The 23568-nt window shown below is 43.9% G+C and overlaps 1 protein-coding gene across 3 annotated transcripts in view; it reads right to left on the minus strand.

The window, feature by feature from the left end:
• The window catches only part of LOC147102652 (uncharacterized), a 449465-nt gene extending 429059 nt beyond the window's left edge, over positions 1 to 20406 (minus strand). For 2 of the 3 annotated variants that reach the window (XM_085963337.1, XM_085963338.1), the window contains exon 1: positions 19767 to 20405. In XM_085963337.1, coding sequence (XP_085819463.1) covers positions 19767 to 19892 — 126 coding nt within the window. In that variant the 5' untranslated portion in view covers positions 19893 to 20405. Of the gene's footprint in view, positions 1 to 19766 lie in introns of all 3 variants that reach the window. The other variant, XM_085963336.1, reaches the window with a different exon arrangement.
• Between the last annotated feature and the right edge of the window lie 3162 nt (positions 20407 to 23568).

Below are 23568 nucleotides of genomic sequence, written 5' to 3' on the forward strand. Positions count from 1 at the left end.
TAGATTTGGACTGGTATTGCTTATAACCAAAGCGTGAAACATAGAAACATAGAAGATAGGAGCAGGAGTAGGCCATTCGGCCCCTCAAGCCTGCTCCGCCATTCAATGCTATCATGGCTGATCATCCAAATTCAGTACCCGGTCCCTGCTTTCTCCCCATACCCCTTTAGCCTTAAGAAATATATCCAACTCCTTCTTGAATATATTTAATGAATTGGCCTCTACTGCCTTCTGTGGTCGAGAATTCCACAGGTTCACCACTCTCTGGGTGAAGAAATTCCTCCTCATTTCTGTCCTAAATGGCTTACCCCTTATCCTTAGACTGTGACCCCTGGTTCTGGACTCCCCGACCATCAGGAACATCCTTCCTGCATCTCGTCTGTCTAGTCCTGTCAGAATTTTATAAGTTTCAATGAGATCCCCTCTCATTCTTCTAAACTCCAGCGAGTATAAGCCCAATCGACCCAATCTCTCCTCATACGTCATTCCTGCCATCCCAGGTATCAGCCTGGTGAATCTTCGCTGAACTCCTTCCATGGCAAGAACATCCTTCCTCAGATAAGGCGACCAAAACTGCACACAATACTCAAGATGTGGCCTCACCAAGGCCCTGTACAACTGCAGCAAGACATCCTTGTTCCTATACTCGAACCCTCTCGCTATGAAGGCCAACATACCATTTGCCTTCTTAACCACCTACTGCACCTGCATGCTTACCTTCAGCGACTAGTGCACAAGGACACCCAGGTCTCGTTGCACTTCCCCCAATCTATTTCCATTCAGATAATAATCTGCCTTCCTGTTTTTGCCACCAAAGTGGATAACCTCACATTTATCCACGTTATATTGCATCTGCCATGCTTCTGCCCAATCACCCAACCTGTCCAAATCATCCTGGAGTTTCTCGGCATCCTCCTCACAGCACACGCCCATCCAGCTTGTGAATCATGAATTGTGATTATTTTCTGTAATTTGGTATTTGTAGCACCAATGTGTAGGATTGTAGAGGATTTCCTCTTGTAGGAGCTCATAAGAAACCATTAATAAAATGTTTCCATCAAAATTTAGTAAAAATATTAGAGGTACATTTAAAAGTGTTGTGCAATACACTACTATATTTTGCTAAGTTTCAACGGTCTAAAAAGGACAATGAGCAAGAAAATACAAGTGCATTGTGCAGTTCTTAAGGGAACATTAAAGGAACTATCTTATTTGTTATTCAAAATAATCCATTCATGGTGTATTAAAAAAAGACAAATTAACCAAATTACTTATATTTTTAAAAAGTCTCTACATTCACCAGATCATCCTCCACAATTTCTGTCACCTACAATATGATCGCACCAAGCATAGTTTATTTCCCCTTCCCTCGCTGCTTTCTGGAGGGACTGGTCCATCTATGATACCCTTGTTCACCACTCCACCACCCGACATCTTCCTGTACAATCCGCAGGAGATGCAATACCTACCCATTTACCTCCATTTATACTTAGAGCCCCCAAAAACTCTTTACATTTGAGACAGCAATTCACATGTACTTCCTCTAATCCAGTTTACTGTATTCACTGTTCAGTGAAGTAGTATCCTCGACATTGGGAAAACAAGACGCAGATGAGGTAACTGCTTTGCTGAATATCTCTGTTCTGTCTCCACGTGTCACCCTGGCCTCCCGGTCTCCTATACTGTTCCAATGAAACTCAATAAAAGCTTCAGCAACTGTATCTCATCTTTCTGCTGGGCACTTTGTAGCCCTCTGATTTGAACATTGCCTTCAGTAACTTCAGACCTTAGCTATATCCTCCCTTTTCTTTCGGTTTTCAGTTCTGATGAAGGGCTCTATAGCCAAAATGTCATGCTGACTGACCAGCTATGTATTTACAGCATTTTCTGCTTTTAGTTTAAAACCTCTATACAAGTAGATTTTTCAGTAGTTTGATTTGGAGACACTCAAGCATGATGACAGCTTCCTGTGCATGTCAGACATTAGGCTAAACAAAACTAAATCAGTATGATACTAGACTTTTCAGAAAGCCACAGGCTACAATTATGACAACATATAAAAGTTATTTACTACATTTTTGGGGGCAGGAAGGCAGAAAAGACAGGTACAGCACAGTGCATTCCCCCATACTCATACACCACAGCAAGCTTATTCTTATTCCATTTCTCCTTTCCTTCTCACATTCCAGTTTTTAATTTCCAGTTTTTCCACTATCCATGACTTTGTTTTTCTCATTTGCACTCATCTTTCCATCTTCTTTGGTGGCAAAAACAGGAAGGCAGATTATCTGAATGGCAATAGATTGGGAAAAAGGGAAGTGCAACGAGACTTGGGTGTCCTTGTGCACCAGTCGCTGAAGGTAGGCATGCAGGTGCAGCAGGCTGTTAAGAAGGCAAATGGTATGTTGGCCTTCATAGCGAGAGGATTCAAGTACAGGAGCAAGGATGTCTTGCTGCAGTTGTACAGGGCCTTGGTGAGACCACACCATGAGTATTGTGTGCAGTTTTGGTCGCCTTATCTGAGGAAGGATGTTCTTGCCATGGAGGGAGTGCAGCGAAGATTCACCAGACTGATACCTGGGATGGCAGGAATGACGTATGAAGAGATTGGGTCGGTTGGGCTTGTATTCTCTAAAGTTTAGAAGAATGAGAGGGGATCTCATTGAAACTTATAAAATTCTAACAGGACTAGACAGACTAGATGCAGGAAGGATGTTCCCGATGGCAGGGGAGTCCAGAACCAGGGGTCACAGTCTAAGGGTAAGGGGTAAGCCATTTTAGGACAGAAATGAGGAGGAATTTCTTCACCCAGAGTGGTGAACCTGTGGAATTCTCTACCACAGAAGGCAGTAGAGGCCAATTCATTAAATATATTCAAGAAGGAGTTAGATATATTTCTTAAGGCTAAAGGAATCAAGGGATATGGGGAGAAAGCAGGGACAGGGTGCTGAATTCCAACTGTTTCTTCACTTTGTTGTCTCCTCCCCATTTTTTCCTCTCATCACCACTGGTGTGGTTTCCGACTTTTGAAATTGAATCCCTGCCACAATTCAGGCCCTCTGTCAACACTCTTTACTCACTGCAAGAAGCAGCTATTTATTGCCTGAACCAACACTTAATCTTGTGTAGGTTGTGTCAAATCCAACAATCTACTCTTTTACTGCTGCATTATACCAGAAGTAGAGTGCCCACTATGTACTTATACCCACTCAGGTAGGCAGAAAAAGAGCAATGGCAAATCATATGGCCCTCAAAATGAACAACAATCACTTAACAATGGATTGGTGTCCATCGAAAATTGAAAGGGTATCAAATTCATTTTCAGTTGTAAGGTCAGCACGCGCACGCACGCACGCACGCACGCACGCACGCACGCACGCACGCACGCACGCACGCACGCACACACACACACACACACTCTACTTTTAGTTTTAATATGTTGGTTCATCATACAGATGGGACACAGTAGGAAGGAGGCACTGGCAAAAGTCCCAGAAACCAATATGGCACTTTTATTAAACCATCCAATGATTTTACAATGTCATTGGAAAGGTAAAAAAATGTAGATAGATTTTTTTTAAAAATAGGAAACATAAGCTGCTTTCTAGCATCTGAACACTACAGAAATAACTTGCATTTATATAGCGCCTTTCACAACTTCAGGACATCCCAAAGTGTTCAGCCAATGAGGTACTTTGAAGTGTAGTCACTGTTGTAATGTAGGAAACACATCAGCCAATCTGCACACAGCAAGGTCCCACAAATGGCAATGTGATAATGACCCGATAATCTGTTTTTTTAGTGATGTTGGTTGCGGGATAAATATTGGCTCAGGACATCGGGAAGAACTCTCCCACTCTTCTAAAAATAGTGCCATTGGGCTCCTTTACGTCCACCTGAGAGGACAGATGGGACCTCGGTTTAACATCTCATCCAAAAGACTGCACCTCTGAGTGCAGCACTCCCTCAGTACTGTATGGAAGTGTCAACCTAGATTAGTCCCACACAGCTGGGTGCAAGCCAAAAGCAAGCTCGCCAGGATTCATAAAGGGTGGCATGACCTTTTTTATTAAACCAAATCTCCCTGGCCTATAAGAATCCTGGGAAGTTTACGAACAACCTGGGGGATGGACATCACAGTGGCTCCCCAGTTGTATCATTGGGCCCAAGTGACCAAACCCAACCAGATTTAGCAAAAGCAACAGCAAATTATTATTTGATAGGTTTGTTAACTCATGAAGCAGAGTGAGATGCAAGCCTAACCCAATGACAGATGCATATTTGTCATAAATCATTACTTTATACTTCAGTAAATTTTAATAAACAGGTTTTTTTTTTTTTTTTTTTTTTAAAGTCACTAATGCAGAAAAGTGTCACAAATTGAGTGGGTGACAACATCTGTAGAGCCTGATAGAATTGCAACTGCCTGTACAGCCAATGATTTCAGAAAGGAAAAATGACTGAATGCCGTCTTATTTACTCTAAGCAAATTTTTGAAGAAAAGGTAGATACTGCATCGCATTATTAGGGCCGGAGTGATTGCCTGGACTAGTTTCAATTTCCTGGGGGTGGGGTGGGGGGGGGGGGGGGGGGTCCAAGAGAGGAATTTTCCAGATTTCTCCCCCCACCACACCCCCCAAATTAGCCTGGGTTTTTTGCCTCTCCCAGGAGATGATCTGGTTTCAGGCGAGGTGCAGAGTCTATATATCGTGATGCACAAGGCAACGCAATTGTGTGGGACAGGCTGGATGGACCAGAGCGTCTTTTCCTGTTCGTCATTGTATGACTCTAGACAATTGCGTAAGATCAATCTATCCCAGGGTCCCCATTTTGGTTCTGCTGATTTAGCAGAAGCCAGGCAATGCAAGTAAACAATAAAGCAAAAATCAGATCACAAGCACCTAACTACGCCTAAGCAAATGAGGAAGTAAACACTCATTTATTTAGGAGTTAGTCACAATGTAGAGTTGGAACTAAAGTTGAATTTTTAAAAAGTAAACTTTTGAACTCAAGGGCCTTCTCTACAGAAAACAAGCAATAAATGTTAAAATACTTAAAATGTCCTGATAATCAAACGAGCATTCCATTCTGACTAAAATTATGTGTTGTGCTCTTCAGTGACAGCCATTATATTTGATGACTATCACAATAACATAATATGGCAAATGTAAAAACATCTGTGTTTTAGAAAAGGACAGCAAAAATACTAGTCAATTAGCAGTACAAATCTGTTTAACAGCGTGGGTGGAAATAATGAACTAAATTATAACTCACCAAGAAAGTCCTATCTATGTTTAGTTGTCTGAACACAAATCCAATCTACTACACAAAAGTGCTCAGATTCCTGGCCACCAGTGATGGCAATGATCCCAACACTAATAAGTCAGTATATAATGGGCCAGTAATTCCTGTCCCAACGCGCGAGTACGGTGGGGGTACTCACGCGTCTGGCCGGAGGAAATGCCGGTTTTCAGCATGCACAGCGCATGCGGGGAAAACTGGCATTTCCTGCCCTCTGAACAAAGGGGTTCAGAGGCAGAACGCGCGCGACTGCACAGGCAGCGCGTGCGCAGTAAAATTCCTTTTTTTTCCCCCCCAAAGTTGCGCGAGTGTAAAGGCCTCTGGTCTTTACGCGTGGAAAAACAAGACGTAAGTATTTAGTTTTTCAGGTAAGTGAGCTTTTAGTACAATGTAGAAATTTTTTTTTCCCCCCCCACAGGTTTGTTATTTTTTAAGAATTTACAGGATGGTAAGTTTAGTTTTAGACCCCATTTTTAAAAAATTTATTTTTTTCAAAAAATTGATTAATTGTTTAAAACATTTTTAAAAACTTATTTATAGTTATTATAATCAGTGGGATTTTTTCTTAATTTTATTTAAAGTTAAAGTAGTGTTTTGGCAGCCCATACTCTCAAACTCATGAATGAGTTTCCCCTCCCCTGATTGGCTGCACAGTGCTCACCTGATCCCAGCCGGCACATCGCACTAACTACTCCGCTGGGTCAGGTTAGCACAGCGCGCCGACAGCTGAACCGGGCCACTGACAGGAAATGCAAGCAGGCCCGGGCTTCAGATGTTGGCGCGCAGGGTGAGTGCAGATCGGGGGCTTGCATGCGCGGCAAGCCCCCGATCTAATTTCAGGGCCAATGAGTGCAAAATTATCAACATCAGTAGAGATACAATCATAAACCCTCAAGGATCATTCGGCTTTAATTTGTTAATTCAGGTCTTTCGACCTGGAGAACATTTGCACCTTCTGCACACCAGTGTCAGCTGTGGCTCAGTTGGTAGCACTCTTGCCCGAGTCAGAAGGTCGTGGGTTCAAGCCCCACTCCAGAGACTTGAGCACATAAATCTAGGTGGGCACTCCAGTGCTGCACTGTCAGAGGGAACGTCTTTCAGCTGAGACGTTAAATCGAGGCCCTATCTGCTCTCTTGGGTGGATGTAAAAGATCCCATGGCACTATTTCAAGGAAGGGGAGTTATCCCTGGTGTCCTGGCCAATATTTATCCCCCAATCAGCATCACTAAAACAGATTGACTGGTCATCGTCACATTGCTGGTATCGGCTGTCTACCTTTCAACAGTGACTACACTTCAAAAGTGCTTCATTGGCTGTAAAGCGCTTTGGGACATGCTGAAGTCGTGAAAGGCGCTATATAAAGGCAAGTCTTTAATTTTCTTTCTTATTGCTTAAAAACAAAAATATGCAAAATAACAAAAAAATGGATTGTAGACCAAAGCGAACCGAGCAAAAGAAAGGCTTCCTCAATGTCAAGTCTATCTAGTGCTTAGCTGAGCCTTACAGATCAATCCTAGACCGTGCTGAGTTACTTGATCTCAGCCAAGGCAACAGTAGGAGCGTTACAACCAGTCTCAGCAGCAAAGAAAATGAGAAGAAAAAAATAACCAGAGTTCCCATTCCTGATGGACCCCTGCTGGAAATGTGCATGTACAGACATCAAGCAAGGACAGAATTGGGCTCAACTGTGATGCTCCTTGCAGATGCATATACTGCTAACATTCGCAGTCAAAGCTCATACATGAACAATGGCTACTTGAGAACTATATTCCAGCAATGCTTTGAAGGGAGACAAAGAGGAAATTAGTCCATTTTCTTGTAACAACTCATCTTTTTTCCTCCCCACCCCCCAGTGTTCACTCGACTTATTTAGCATATAAGTAACAATACATTGGAGTTTTAAAAAAATGAGGCAATATAAGTCAAAGTTTCCCAATACATAACTAAATCACTTCAAACTACCACCAGCAGTAGACCAGTATTACTTTTAAATTGATTCACCAGGGCCTCGCTGGCAAGGCCAGCCTTTAATGTCCATCCCTAGTAAAACTGAGTGGCTTGTAAAATTGGTGTGGGACTGGAGTCACAACAACAACTTGTATTTATTTATATAGTGCCTTTAACATAGGAAAACATCCCAAGGCGCTTCACAGGAGTATTATAAGACAAAAAAATCTGACACCGAGCCACATAAGGAAAAATTAGGACAGGTGACCAAAAGCTTGGTCAAAGAGGTAAGTTTTAAGGAGCGTCTTAAAAAGAGGTAGCGAGGTGGAGAGGTTTAGGCAGGGGAAGTCCAGAGCTTAGGGCCTAGACAACAGAAGGCTCGGCCACCAATGGTTGAGCGATTATAATCAGGCATGCTCAAGAGGGCAGAATTAGAGGAGCGCAGATATCTCGGGGGGGTTGTGGAGCTGAAGGAGATTACAGAGATAGGGAGGGGCGAGGCCATGGAGGGATTTGAAAACAAGGATGAGAATTTTGAAATCGAGGCGTTGCTTAACTGGGAGCCAATGTAGGTCAGCAAGCACAGGGGTGATGGGCGAACGGGACTTGGTGCAAGTTAGGACACAGGCAGCCAAGTTTTGGATCACTTCAAGTTTACGTAGGGTGGAATGTGGGAGGCCAGCCAGGAGTGCGCTGGAATAGTCAAGTCTAGAAGTAACAAAGGGTTGAGGGTTTCAGCAGCGGATGAGCTGAGGCAAGGGAGGAGACAGGCAATGTTATGGAGGTGGGAATAGGCGGTCTTAGTTATGCTGCGGATATGTGGTCGGAAGCTCATTTCAAGGTCAAATATGACACCAAGGCTGCGAACAGTGTGGTTCAGCCTTAGTGAGAGATGGAGTCAGTGGCTAGGGAAGAGAGTTTGTGGCAGGAACTGAAAACAATGGCTTCAGTCTTCCCAATATTTAATTTTAGAACATTTCTGCTCATCCAGAACTGGATGTCGGACAAGCAGTATGAAAATTTAGAGATCGTGGAAGGGTCGAGAGAAGTGGTAGTGAGGTAGAGCTGGATGGCATCAGTATACATGTGGAAACGGACGCTGTATTTTCCGATGATGTCGCCAAGGGGCAACATGTAGATGAGAAATAGGAGGGGGCCAAGGATAGATCCTTGGGAGACACCAGAGGTAACGATGCGGGAGCAGGAAGAGAAGCCGTTGCAGGTGACTCTGGCTACAATTAAGATAGATAAGAATGGAACCAGGCGAGTGCAGTCTCACCCAGCTGAACGATGTTGGAGAAGGATGGAGTGGTCAACCATGTCAAAGGCTGCAGACAAGTCACGAAGGATGAGGAGGGACAGTTTACCTTTGTCCCAGTCACAAAGAATGTCATTTGTGACTTTGACGAGAGCCGTTTCGGTACTGTGGCAAGGGCAGAAACCTGATTGGAGGGTTTCAAACATGGAATTGCAGAAAGATGGGCACGGATTTGGGTGGCGACAACACATTCAAGGACTTGAGAGGAAAGGGAGGTTGCAAGCACGGAGGGATCAAGGGTTGGTTTTTTGGAGAGGGGTGATGACGGCAGATTTGAGGGAGAGGGGGACAGTACCGGAGGAGAGAGAACCATTAACAATGTCAGCTAACATGGGAGCCAGAAAAGGAAGTTGTGTGGTCAGCAGTTTGGTAGGAATAGGGTCGAGGGAGCAGGAAGTGGGTCTCATGGACAAGATAAGTGCAGAGAGGTCATGAGGGGAGATCAGAGAGAAACTGGAGAAAGATGCGAGTTCAGGACTAGGGCAGGGGGGAACCTTAGAGGAAGTTTGGCCCGGTGGGCTAGGGGAAGGAAGGGAAGTGACAGAGGCAGCTGAACGGATGGTCTCAATCTCAGAGACGAAGAAGTCCATGAGCTCCTCACACTTGCTGTCGGAGGAGACCGGGGAGAGGGGTTCAAGACGACGGTCAGCAGTGGAGAATGGAAGCCAGGGTTTATCTTTGCATTCCAGAATGATTCTGGAATAGTGAGCAATTTTGGCAGACCAAAGCAGGACCCGCTAATGCTTTATGTGGTCCAGCCAGACTGGGTAAGAACGGCAGGTTTCCTCCCCTGAAGGACATTCGTGAACCAGTTGGGTTTTTAATGACAATCCAACACCTTTATGGTCACTTTTACAAATACCGTTAATGCAAATCTGGAACCTGACCCCATGTCTTCAGATGATGTTGCCAAGGGGCAGCATGTAGATGAGGAAGACGAGGGGTCAAGGATAGATCCTTGGAGGACTTCAGAGGTAATAGTGCAGGCAGTAAGAGAGGCTATTGCTGGAGATGCTCTGGCTACAATTGGATAGGCAAGAGTGGAGCCAAGTGAGGATTGTCCCACTGAGCTGGACAACAGAGGTGTTGCAGGAGGATGGTGTGGTAAAACCTTCTCAAAGGCTGCAGAGAGGTTGAGAAGGACGACGAGGGATAGTGCACCATTGTCACAGAGGATGTCATTTGTGACTGATTAAGGCCGTTTCAGTGCTGTGGCAGTGGCAGAAACCCGATTACAGAGATTCAAATGTGGAGTTGCAGGAAAGATGGGCATGGATTTAGGTGGCAATGATACATTTAAAAGCTTGAGAGCAAAGGGAGGTTGGATATCAGAGGGACGGTTGAAGATCAGAGAGTAGATTGTAAGGGCAGGGGTCAAGGGTGTTTTCTTTAATAAAAAGGAACAGCGTGATGATGGCAGTTATTAGAGGGAAAGGGATAGTACCTGAGGAAAGGGAACCATTTACAATATCAGCTAGCATGGGGCCCAGGATGGGAAGTTCGTGCTCAGCAGTTTTGTGGGAATGGATTCAAGAGAGCAGAATGCGTGTCTCATGGACAAGATGAGTTCAGAGGGAATGAGGTAGATGGGAGAAAAACTTCAGAAAAACCTGGGTTCGGAGCTGGGAGGGGCAGGGGTACCCTGGGGAAAATTTGGCTTTGTGGGCAAGGGGATGCAGCAGAGACAGTTGCAATGGATGGTCTCAAAATTAGTGACAAAGACATCCTTGAGACCGTTGTCATTGGGTGTGAGGAGTGGTGGAGATGGATTGAAAGATGGTTGGTAGTGAAGAAAAGAAGCCCGAGGTGAACTTTGCTTTCCAGAATGATCCTGGAGTAGCGAGTGGTTTTGGCAAAGGAGAGCAAAACAAGTGACTAAACAAGTTGTGCGCTAAATACGCTCATGTCTGCACTCCCTGGACTTGAGTGGGAAGATGGGAGCCTTATGGGGAGGGAGGGTGACCAAGGAGGGAGTGGGTAAAGGTTTTATTGAATATTAGGGCATCAAGATTTGGAGGCAAGGGAGATGCTGAGCAGATTGACAGCTGCAGAAGTATTGTTACAAATAGAGGGACAAGAGCGAGGAAGCTAGGAGTTTAAAAGTGCAGTTGTAAGCAATTTGGGGGGTGGGGGGTGGTAAAAAGAGTTTATTCCAGGGGCTGACACAGAAGGAAGTGGCCAGAGATAGCCTAGTCTGTGATCGAGATGATGGAAGTAGAGGCCATACAAGATGGCATGGTTGAGCAGATATCCGCTAATGTGGGTAGGAGCTATTATCTGGAGGGAGAGGTGACTAGGCCCCAAGTTCTAGAATTCCCTCTGTAAACCTCTCTCTCCTGCTTTAAGATACTCCTTAAAACCTAGTTCTTTGACGCCCTCCCCCTTTCAGTATTCCGAATGGAACATTCCCTCCGTGGTTCTATGATTCTTCCAACTTAGTATACTGCATTTGCTGCTCACGATGCAGTCTCTTCTACATTGGGGAGATCAAACGCAGTTGGGTGATCACTTTGCTAAACATCTCAGCTCAGTCCGCAAGCATGACCCTGAGCTTTCGGTCGCTTGCCACGAATTCTCCATCCCACTCTGACCTCTCTGGCCTCAGCCTCCTACACTGTTCCAATGAAGCTCAATGCAAGCTCGAGGAACAGCACCTCATCTTCCAGCCTCAACAATGAGCTTAACAACTTGACATAATAACCACCGCTCCCCTTTTCTCAGACAGCAGGTGCTGCTAATGGATCTGCTGTAACAATTTACACCTTAGAGACCCATCTTTTGTTTCTTTTCTTATTCCATTACCACCCCCTTTTGCCTTGAACAGTCATTCCTTGAAACATAGAGATAGGAACAGGAGTAGGCCATTCGGCCCTTCGAGCCTGCTCCGCCATTCAATGAGATCATGGCTGATCTTCGTCTGAGATCATAGCTGATCTTACCAGTTCAGTACCCCGTCCCCGCCTTTTCTCCGTAACCCTTAACCCCCTTAGCCTTCAGAAATATATCCAATTCTCTCTTGAAAATATTTATTGAATTAGCCTTCGCAGCCCTCTGTGGCAGGGAATTCCACAGGCTCACCACTCTTTGAGTGAAGAAATTCTTCCTCATCTCTGTTTTAAATGATTTGCCCGCTATTTTTAGACTGTGGCCCCTGGTTCTGTGCTCCCCGGCCATTGGAAACATTCTCTCTGAATTCAGCCTGTCCAGGCCTGCCATAATTTTATATGTTTCGATGAGATCCCCTCTCAACCTTCTAAACTCCAGTGAGTACAAGCCCAAACTATTTAATCTCTCTTCGTAGGTCATTCCCGCCATTTAATCACTTCTGCCCGCCACCCCATCAGACCTTGCCTTTTGTCTTTCTTCCTCCTCCCCTTTTCCCCTACCTCTGTACTTATTTATAAACTGTTAAATCTCGACATTCTTCCAGTTCTGATGAAAGGTCATCATCCTGAAGCTTTAACTCTGTTTCCAGCATTTTCTGTTTTTTATTTCAGATTTACAGCATCATAGAGTCATAGAGTTATACAGCACAGAAAGAGGCCCTTCAGCCCATCGTGTCTGCACCAGGTTTCAGCAGTTCTTTGCCTTTGTTACTTTTATCTGTTGCAGTTATCGCCTCTCCAGCCTTTGAGCAGTACACAGAGCGCAAAGGTGGAAAAGACTATTTGATATAAGCCTTCTTTTTCTACATTACAATAGTGACTACACTTCAAAAAGTACTTCATTGGCTGTAAAGCGCTTTGGGATATTCGTGAAAGGTGCTATACAAATGCAAGTCTTTCTTTGAAGATTTAGCAATAATGTGAAGCACTTTTATGTTCGGTGTTGTTTTTATCCCCAGGGTATCTGAAATAGAGGTTCTGTTCCAAAAGTATTTAAAATAAAAAGGTCCAATGTTAATCTGTCTTGATGGGTAAAAAAATGTTTATAATGAAGTTTATAACGAGTCTGGTGCTGCAAATATGTATTTAAATGATTTTTATACTGCCAGCCAAACAAATGTGCACCATCTATTAAAAAGTGTGGGAGCTAATTAACGATGAATTTCCAAAATATGATGGATGAACATTCCTTCATTAATATTTAACATTCAATTTTACTGTTGCTCTATTTTCTTCATTTTGCAAAACTGAGTTTGGTCAATGCAGTATGCCAGCTGCTGCCTGCAAGAATATTATAAAGGGCTAGTTTCATACTTTAAAATGAAAATCCATCAAAAAGCAAAATTATATTTGGCTCTTGTAAAATAGTAATTCACTCAATAGAATATTAACAATTCTAGAAACTAGGAGCAGCTAAAAGATACTGCAACTGTTTTCAGTTCAACAGTAAAATCGCCTAATGCATCCCTTCCAGAAAGTAAGTTCAGCTTACTCCAATATTATTTTTAGATAGAATACATATGTCCCTCAGGGAAAGTCTGGGAGCCCAGATTAACTTCCCCAAAAAGGATATTAATGCATTTACCAACTGCTATGCCATACACCATTTTGAATGCCAGAAAGGACGTCAAAATGACTTAATCAGGGGAACAAAAAAAAACAACAAAAAATGAAAATGCACCTTTCATGTCCTCAGGGCTTCCCAACATGCTTCACGGCCAATAAATAATTTTCCAGTGTTGTCACCATCATGTAGGTAAACCCAATTTACAATGAATAAACCAATTTGCACACAGCAAGGTTCTATAAACAGCAATAAGATAAACGACCAGTTAATCTGTCTTTGGTGGTGTAGGTTGAGGGATAATCGTTGGCGAGGACAAAGGGAGAATTCCCCTGCTCTTGTTTGAACACTGCCAAAGGTTAAACCTCATCCGAAAGACAGCACTGCAGAGTACCAGCTTAGATTATCTGGTCAAGGCCTGGAGTGAGGCTTGAACCCATGACCTTCTGACTCAGAAGCAAGAGTGCTACCACTGAACCAAGCTGACACTTTTGTACAAAGAAAAAGAAAATTGCCATTGAGAAGATTTGCACTACTGTAATTCACCAGTCTATGATGCCAAGTAAACTTTCAGCTTCAGACCTAATCAGGTGCTATCATTTTGGAAAGTGTATTTATTACGTGGAATACTAGTTAAAAGCTGCAATTAAGGGGTCTCACCATTAGTAGCCATTTTAAAAAACAGTTTAAAATTGTCTTGCTTTTCTCCATCATCATGTATGTATAACTTCATTTAAAATAAGAAATTGTATTTATATAGCGCCTTTCACAACCTCAGGATGTCCCAAAGCGCTTTACAGCCAATGAAGTACTTTTGAAGTGTAGTCACTGTTGTAATGTAGGGAACGCGGCAGCCAATTTGCGCACAGCAAGATCCCACAAACAGCAATGTGATAATGACCAGATAATCTGCTTTAGTGATGTTGGTGGATACATTAATATTGGCCTGGACACGAATGAGAACTCCCCTGTTCTTCTTCAAAATAGTGCCATGGGATCTTTTACATCCACTTGAGGGGGCAGACAGGGCCTCAGTTTAATGTTTCAGCAAAAAACAACACCGCCGACAGTGCAGCACTCCCTCAGCACTGCACTGGAGTGTCAGCCTAGATTTTTGTGCTCAAGTCTCTGGAGTGGGACTTGAACCCACGACCTTCTGACTCAGAGGTGAGGGTGCTGCCCACTGAGCCCTAGCTATACAATAGTGAACACATCGCTATTTAGTAACTTGGAATGAAGTGTCCAATAGTATGGGGGAACTGAATTAACACACAGTTGAATTTACAAACATTACTGCAGCACTGAATCAATTAGATCATCGTCACTCAGTTTAAACAAAAATATTCAACCCATCCAAAAAAGATACAAAAGCTATTTTTTTCTTCCAAAAAAAAAAATCACATTGATTCCTTCTTTTCAATCACTATTACGTTAACAAAATACAAAGAAACCAGTGTACAGATCCAGCTTAGTGATCTCATGGTCTAAATGAACATAAATCAAACAAGTGCGACAGCACATTGATAACATTGATGCTGCACAATTTAATTTTGCCATTACTTTTCTTGTCTGTGTGAAAAGGTTTTGTTATAGATGGCTGCTTTATCTGGATTTGCTACTTATGGAAAAAAAGATATTGTGTCAAGGGACAAAGGGACTGGGAAGAGAAGAGTGGAATAGTCATGTGGAATGCCAGCCATTTTTCTTCCTTCCCCAACATAATTCAGAAAAATTACTATCCTATATGTTATGTGCAAATGCAAAACTCAACCCATGTTTCCATATATACTAGTAGCACAAATGCAAAGTTTTAAGAATCTTACAAACTAAAAAGGAAAAAAAAAAGTCTTACACAGCGCAAACAGTAAACGACAGTGCAATATTAAAGATGTTGATTTTTTTAATCAATACTCAGATCCGCAGATTTCCTTTTTCAAAGCAACAAACTGGTTTCACTTAGGTTTATAAATGGATATCAGGAGCTCATCTGGTCTCTGGAAGAGGTGAATTTTGGTTAAAGTTTATGACCAGAAATATCTCAACTTCCAAGGTGACACCTGGTAATGATTTGCAGGAAAGTCAACTTAAAAAATGTTATAATGTAGGTGAACGGACATAAATTAACAGTATCTAGAAAAGCCCAATGTTTGTTGCAAGTCCTGCGACAGCAATGACGGCCTCTCCCACATCTCAAATCGTCCTATGATCTAAGAATTTGTGCTCGATCCTGGATGAGGTTAATAGTGTTACTGGGATCACCCGAAGTCCTAACCCACTACACTGTAGGATTCAGTCACTACTAGATGGGTTTGTGCAGGAGCTACCTTGTTGACTTCCTTCTGTTTGAACTTTGATACTGTATTCTAGTTGTGTGGTGCCAGATTATTCCCTCAGCATGGTAATTGTATCAGATGACTCTGGAAGACAACCCAGGCAAAAAAAAAAACTGTATTCTTTCAGGGTTTCTGAAACTAAATTTTTTGAAAGGTTTCCTTTTTGACATCACTGCACCAAAGGTATTACCCCCAGGGTCCCTGACCATGCTTATTCATTGCAGCTCGTGGGCCAGGCATGGCACTGCAAAACTCAACTCACTGACGTTGGAGCTTAGAGAATTCTGAATTGAGCCATTCCTCTTTGACCCAGCCTCTGGTGTTTCCTGCTCCTTTGTTTCACTCTTACTTCCCATCTTATTTTATCTTTTCCTTCCCCATGCCCACAACCATTTGTCCATCATCTTAGAATCATAGAATAGCACAGCACAGAAGGAGTCCATTCGGCTCATTGAGTCTGTGCTGACTGTTTCGAAGAGCAATCCAGTTAGTTCCACGCCCCCAATCTTTCCCCATATTCCTGCAATTTTTTCTCCTTCAAAGTATTTATCCAATTCCCATTTGAAGGCTACTATTGAATCTATATCCACCGCCCTATCATGCAGTGCATTCCAAATCCTAACCACTCGTCGCATAAAAAGGTTTTTTCTCATGTCGCCTCTGGTTCTTTTGCCAATCACCTTAAATCTGTGCCTCTGGTTATCGACCCTTCAGCCATTGGAAACAGTTTCTCTTTATTTACTCTATCTAAACACTTCATGATTTTAAACACCTCCGTCAAATCTCCTCCTAGCCTTCTCTACTCTAATCTCCTACCAAAAACTTTGACCAGATTTTTTCAGATAAGTGCACTGCCCACTTTCTTCCATTTTTCATTGCTGCTTCTGCTATTCTTGGAGAATGGTCAGTTTGGGCATCAGCTCCCCCTTACTGGTCCTTGTGGTTCTAAGGACCCGCCCACCTAGCCTGATCCTGGTTACTTCTTGGCCAACTGGGTACTGCTTATTCCTCCAGACTGGAGCTTGGACAGCAATTGATCGAGTCCAGTCTGTTTTTCCTGACATCTGTTTGAGTTTTGTCGATTCCTGTATTGCAATTCCTCACCATTTTATCATTTTAGTTCGACGTGCGGCTTTGATAGTCCATATTGTTGTACTCATTGTGCTGGTTCTAATTTATAAACAGTGAAAAATTGCTGTAAACTATTAGGAATGTTTCCAGTGCTGAAACATGCTACAAGGAAAAGAAACTGCATAGCTTTACAAACTTTTTGCAGCAGATTAATTGGAGTTTTTTTTTTAAAAGCATGAACAACAGGTGGAGAGGTGAGCAAAGCCAATAGCACAGAAATCAAAGTCAAAAAGACAAATCAAGGTAAGTCAGATAGTGCCCATTTGGTGATAACAAACAGAATTATAGAAGCCTGCAGAAAGACTGGAGGAGGCAAGGAGTTAACCAAAACAGGGGAGGAGGGAAAGAAAGGAAAAGTAAAGTTGAAAAGTGACTACAGGAGTAAGACAGAGTGAAACAGAGGGGGACTTGGGTACTGTTTAAAAAAAAAGGCAGTGGTACTATCCCCAGGTAATCCAGCTAAGTCTTCCAGCCAAACAAAACGGTCTTGCATATATGCTGCAGTAAACAGTGGCCATGAAATATTACCATTTTAGTCCAAATACACAAATTGTATTCAAATTCTTCTGCAAAATATCATCCCTAATTGACATGCAAGGGGGAAAATAATTACAGTAAAACATTCAAACGTCAACAACAACTTGCATTTTCTCATGTGCAGAAAGAGATTTCAAAGCTCTTTACATTTTCACTCCTTGGTGTTCAAAGGGAAAATGAAGAGGGTTAGGGTGGGTGGTCAAAAGGTACAGTTGAAGTGGAGGAAATTTCTGAAAGCAAAGATGGAGGTGCAAAGGGGCAGGGAACTAGGCATGGAACTCCAGAGTACAGGAGTGGCTGAACAAGCAGCAGAACAGGAGAGGAGCAGCAGCCCACTACAATTATCTTATACTAGCACATGACCTGTGAACATTTTGCATACAACATTAACCAAGATCATTGCAGTATAAAGGCTTGATAGAAGGGACAGCACAGTTTCACTTAGAGGAGATAAATCACAAGTCACCATATACAAGTCCACAATTAACATTAAATTTAACATCCAGTTAACCATCTGGTCAAATTCTAAAGAAAATCTCCACTATGTCACACCATTCCTAGTTTTGCATAACACAATAGCTCAGTATACATCACAATATCCTGTAACACCATCGACAGTTCAGACACCAGATTTCCAGATGTTAAACATAATCAAGTCCTACATATCAAAATGTGTTATCTTTGGAGTAACCAACTGGAAGATATAGTTAAGCATAGTATACATCAAGATTATCACACGACCAAATCAATACTGCAATTGAGCAACCTGTCAAACCACAACACTACCTTTCATTTTCTAACCAGTTACCGTCCATTTTAAAAATAATCACGTTACAGCTACAATCAAGTCATTCTTGCTCTTAACATTTGAAAAATATAAATACAGATTTAACAGCAATAAAGGAAGGAATTTAACAAACAAATGGGGTTCAATAAACAAGAGAGTTTAATAAACAAGCAATGAGGTTTTAGGCTACATCAGAGCTATGAGAAGTTTTCGTACACCAGTCTCCAATTTAGCATTGTGGTTTGACTGGTGCAAGACAATCACTACCATAGCAAAACACTTAATGCATGCAACATTTCAACAAAAGTGTTTACTGATTCTTCACTTTGGAAATGGAAGGGATCTCAGCATACCATAAATATTCAATTTCAACTAGCTCTCAGTCAAGTTCAAATTTATCCTGATTATTGTAGATTAGAATTATCACGGTGCAAGGACAACTCAAATGAGAAACCGGTAGATAAAGTAGGAACAATCATTAATTTAATAGTTATTACTTAGTGGACAGGTTAATAAGTGGCTTCACTGTAACTCTAAATTACCACTGCAGAGGATACACTTGCTTTGTCCGTTTGACATTACTTTTTGAAGAATTATTTTTCAAGACATCATTCTCAATTTCTAAAAGGTGACTTAAATAAATATTTTCAACAAACAAGGATGTTATTTGTAAAGTCAAAAGAATGTTTATGAATTTCAGTAATTAAAAAAATATTCAACTGGTTATTTGTCAGTTAACCAATATTGCAAAGATTTTCCAAGACAATTTTTTTTTATATAAAAAGGATCCAGTAACAGAACACCACATCACTATCAGCGTGTTATAGGTTATTTCACTAAGAATAGTAGAACGCAAGACTATGGTATAGAAGCGTCTGACATTTGAGAAAAATGACCAATAATACACCAATGCAGAGACAAATGATACATTTATCCCCAAGCAATATGCTTTTAAATAAAGCCTTAAATGTAACATTTTCTCCACATTTCAAGGAGTAAAGTGTAAGTTCCAATACAGCAGAACAAATGCAACACAACAGAAAAAAAATAGTAGTTTATTAAAGCTAGCTCGGGAATGCAATCTGCTTCTGGGTAGAGCACTTCAGTTAATATATATATATTGCAAAGCACACTTTATACCTACATTAAATATGGTTTGTGCAAATTTCAATAGAGGCTACTTATTTTTCTCTATACAGGGAGGTCACAGTAGAAGTTCTTGTGGAAATTTCGTCTAGAGATATCAACTTGATTTTTTTTCTATTCAACCTACAGCATACTCTAGAAATTTCAAGGAATGGATATACCCTGTATTAGTCCTTTACAGTGGAGTCTAGTACCTTTGGACACTTAATCACATACTCTATTTTGAATACAATCGTTTCACTATCATTTTCTCAAATCTTTTACAAATAAATGACAATGTTTTGGTGGGATTTGGAGTGGGGGGGAGGGGAGGAGTTAAAAAACTGACGCCAAACTGAAGTTTTATCAAACAACAAAAAAAGTGATAGATAAATCTCAAATCCATACATTAAAATAAATAGGATTGGGAGAGGGGAAAAAAAGAAAGCAAAGGGTTTGGAAAGGAGGAAAATGCCCTTCCTTCCAAGTTTTAAAAGGAGAAATCCTACTGAAAAGCAGGAAAACAACAGAATATCAGAGCAAACCCAGGGGTTTCTGCCCCATTAAATATATTCTTTCTCGGCCACTTTTCTCCCCTCCAGGGCCCGAGTAAAGCCAGGCTGAGAATCGGTGGGATGATCCGAGCCAAAACACAAGCTGATTATTACTACTCCCCACCCCCCCCATCTCCTCTCTCCCTAAATAACAAAGACTCCGTTTCCCCACCATCAGCCCCTCCAGAAAATCTGCCAAGGAAAAAAAAAAGACATTTCATGTGAAAATACAAGAAAATGCCCTTTCTCTTTTGGACAGGAAGCCCTCCTCCTTCGCTCTCACCTGGTTCAAGTCCTCGTCCGTCAGTAAGTGCACCTCCCGGGGTTTGAAGCAATTCTGACATTTGCTCTTATTGAAAATATTGGCCTGGAATTTGCGGCACGGATTGTCCTTGGCCCCGGCCAACATCGCGGTAAAAGAGAACAAACCCCTCCGCTGCCGCCGCCGAATTAAAACACAATTAATTTAATTAATTAATGTGTGTGTATATATATATATATATATAATTATTAAAAATTGCACAATAGTAAATCACGGCGGAGGGTGGTGGCAGGGGGGGTTCGGGTCCACAGCTCGCCCCAGATTTTAAATCCTCGGCGGTCGCCGGTTCATCGCGGTTGTCTTTCTCTTCCTCGTCCCCCGGACACTGCGAGTCCAGCCCGCTCTCGGCTCTCTGTGGTGCTGGCTGGCGGCGGCTCCTCCTGCCCTTCTCCCGGGCTTCACTCCATGGCCGCACTGGGCCCCGGCGCGCAGCGGGCAGGCGAGCGGTTACTGACTGTGATGGAGGAGGGGCGGGAGGTGATTGGCTGGAGTGGTGAGTGGTGAGTTGTTCACGGGGCGCTCTCGAGCTCGGGTTCCCCCGGTAACGATCCAACCAATGTCCCACCGGCTGCTCCTGCTCGCGCGCTCTGCCCGGGCTCGCGCGCTGCCCCTCCGCTTTTATCACGGGCTTCGGACAGCGCCGCCACCAGGCAGCGTGCAGCAGCGCCAGCGCCGGCCCATCGACACAGTGTACAGCCCAACTATACAGCCCCAGCCCATCGATACAGTGTACAGCCCAACTATACAGCCGAAGCCCAACGACACAGTATACAGCCCAACTATACAGCCCCAGCCCATCAACACAGTGTACAGCCCAACTATACAGCCCCAGCCCATCGACACAGCATACAGCCCAAATATACAGCCCCAGCCCATCGGCACAGTGTACAGCCCAACTATACAGCCGAAGCCCAACGACACAGTATACAGCCCAACTATACAGCCGAAGCCCAACGACACAGTATACAGCCCAACTATACAGCCCCAGCCCATCGACACAGTGTACAGCCCAACTATACAGTCCCAGCCCATCGACACAGTGTACAGCCCAACTATACAGCCCCAGCCCATCGACACAGTGTACAGCCCCAGCCCATCGACACAGCGTACAGCCCAACTATACAGCCCCAGCCCATCGACACAGAATACAGTCCATCTATACAGTCCCAGCCCATCGACACAGTGTCCAGCCCCAGCCCATCGACACAGCGTACAGCCCAACTATACAGCCCCAGCCCATCGACACAGTGTACAGCCCATCGACACAGAATACAGTCCATCTATACAGTCCCAGCCCATCGACACAGTGTACAGCCCATCGACACAGAATACAGTCCATCTATACAGTCCCAGCCCATCGACACAGTGTACAGCCCAACTATACAGCCCCAGCCCATCGACACAGTGTACAGCCCAACTATACAGCCCCAACCCATCGACACAGTGTACAGCCCAACTATACAGCCCCAGCCCATCGACACAGTGTACAGCCCCAGCCCATCGACACGGCGTACAGCCCAACTATACAGCCCCAGCCCATCGACACAGTGTACAGCCCATCGACACAGAATACAGTCCATCTATACAGTCCCAGCCCATCGACACAGTGTACAGCCCAACTATACAGCCCCAGCCCATTGACACAGTGTACAGCCCAACTATACAGTCCCAGCCCATCGACACAGAGTACAGCCCAACTATACAGCCCCAGCCCATTGACACAGTGTACAGCCCAACTATACAGTCCCAGCCCATCGATACAGCGTACAGCCCAACTATACAGCCCCAGCCCATCGACACAGTGTACAGCCCCAGCCCATCGACACGGCGTACAGCCCAACTATACAGCCCCAGCCCATCGACACAGTGTACAGCCCATCGACACAGAATACAGTCCATCTATACAGTCCCAGCCCATCGACACAGTGTACAGCCCAACTATACAGCCCCAGCCCATCGACACAGAGTACAGCCCAACTGTACAGTCCCAGCCCATCAACACAGAATACAGCCCAACTATACAGTCCCAGCCCATCGACACAGTGTACAGCCCAACTATACAGTCCCAGCCCATTGACACAGTGTACAGCCCAACTATACAGTCCCAGCCCATCGGCACAGTGTACAGCCCAACTATACAGCCCCAGCTCATCGACACAGTGTACAGCCCATCGACACAGAATACAGTCCATCTATACAGTCCCAGCCCATCGACACAGTGTACAGCCCAACTATACAGCCCCAGCCCATTGACACAGTGTACAGCCCAACTATACAGCCCCAGCTCATCGACACAGTGTACAGCCCAACTATACAGTCCCAGCCCATCGATACAGTGTACAGCCCAACTATACAGCCCCAGCCCATCGACACAGTGTACAGCCCAACTATACAGCCCCAGCTCATCGACACAGTGTACAGCGCCAGCCCATAGACTGGACACTATTTCGAAGAAGAGCAGGGGAGTTATTTATCCCCGGTGTCCTAGCCAATATTTATCCCTCAATTAACATTAAAAAAACAGATTATCTAGTCATTATCACATTGCTGTTTGCGGGAGCTTGATGTGCGCAAACTGGCTGTTGCGTTTCCCTCATTACAACCGTGACTACACTCCAAAAGTACTTAATTGGCTGTAAAGCGCTTTGAGACATCCAGTGGTCGTGAAATGCGCTATATAAATGCAAGCCTTTCTTTCTTTATACAGCCCCAGCCCATAGTCACAGTGTACAGCCCATCTCTACAGCCCCAGCCCATCGACACAGTGTACAGCCCAACTATACAGCACCAGCCTATAGCCCCAGCCCATAGCCCAACTATACAGCCCCAGCCCATCGACACAGTGTACAGTCCATCTATACAGCCCCAGCCCATCGACACAGTGTACAGCCCATCTATACAGCCCCAGCCCATCGACACAGTGTACAGCCCAACTATACAGCCCCAGCCCATCGACACAGTGTACAGCCCAACTATACAGCCCCAGCCCATCGACACAGTGTACAGCCCAACTATACAGTCCCAGCCCAGCGACACAGTGTACAGCCCAACTATACAGCCCCAGCCCATCGACACAGTGTACAGTCCATCTATACAGCCCCAGCCCATCGACACAGTGTACAGCCCAACTATACAGCCCCAGCCCATCGACACAGTGTACAGCCCAACGATACAGCCCCAGCCCATCGACACAGTGTACAGCCCAACTATACAGCCCCAACCCATCGACACAGTGTACAGCCCAACTATACAGCCCCAGCCCATCGACACAGTGTACAGCCCAACTATACAGCACCAGCCTATAGCCCCAGCCCATAGACACAGCGTTGGCCATATATACAGCACCTGTCCATATATAGAGTATAGAAACCATAGACACAGTGTTGGCTGTATATACTGTATAGAACCCATAGGCACAGTGCTGGCCATATATACATCCCATCAACACAGTGCTGGCCATATATACAGCACCAGCTCATATATACAGTATATAGAAACCATAGGCACAGTGTTGGCCATGTATACTGTATAGAACCCATAGACACAGTGCTGGTCATATATACAGCACCAGCCCATATATACAGTGCTAGCCCATAGGCATTGCACTGGCCATATATACAGCACCAGCCCATATATACAATATAGAACCCATAGACACAGTGCTGGCCATACATACAGTGTACAGTCCATATATACAGTGCTAGCCCATAGGTATTGCACTGGCCATATATACAGTGCCAGGCTATATATACAACACAGGCCA

Source organism: Somniosus microcephalus, chromosome 21 (assembly GCF_052327205.1).
Source record: "Somniosus microcephalus isolate GS21.2 chromosome 21, FLI_Smic_1.0, whole genome shotgun sequence".
Lineage (NCBI taxonomy): Eukaryota > Metazoa > Chordata > Chondrichthyes > Squaliformes > Somniosidae > Somniosus > Somniosus microcephalus.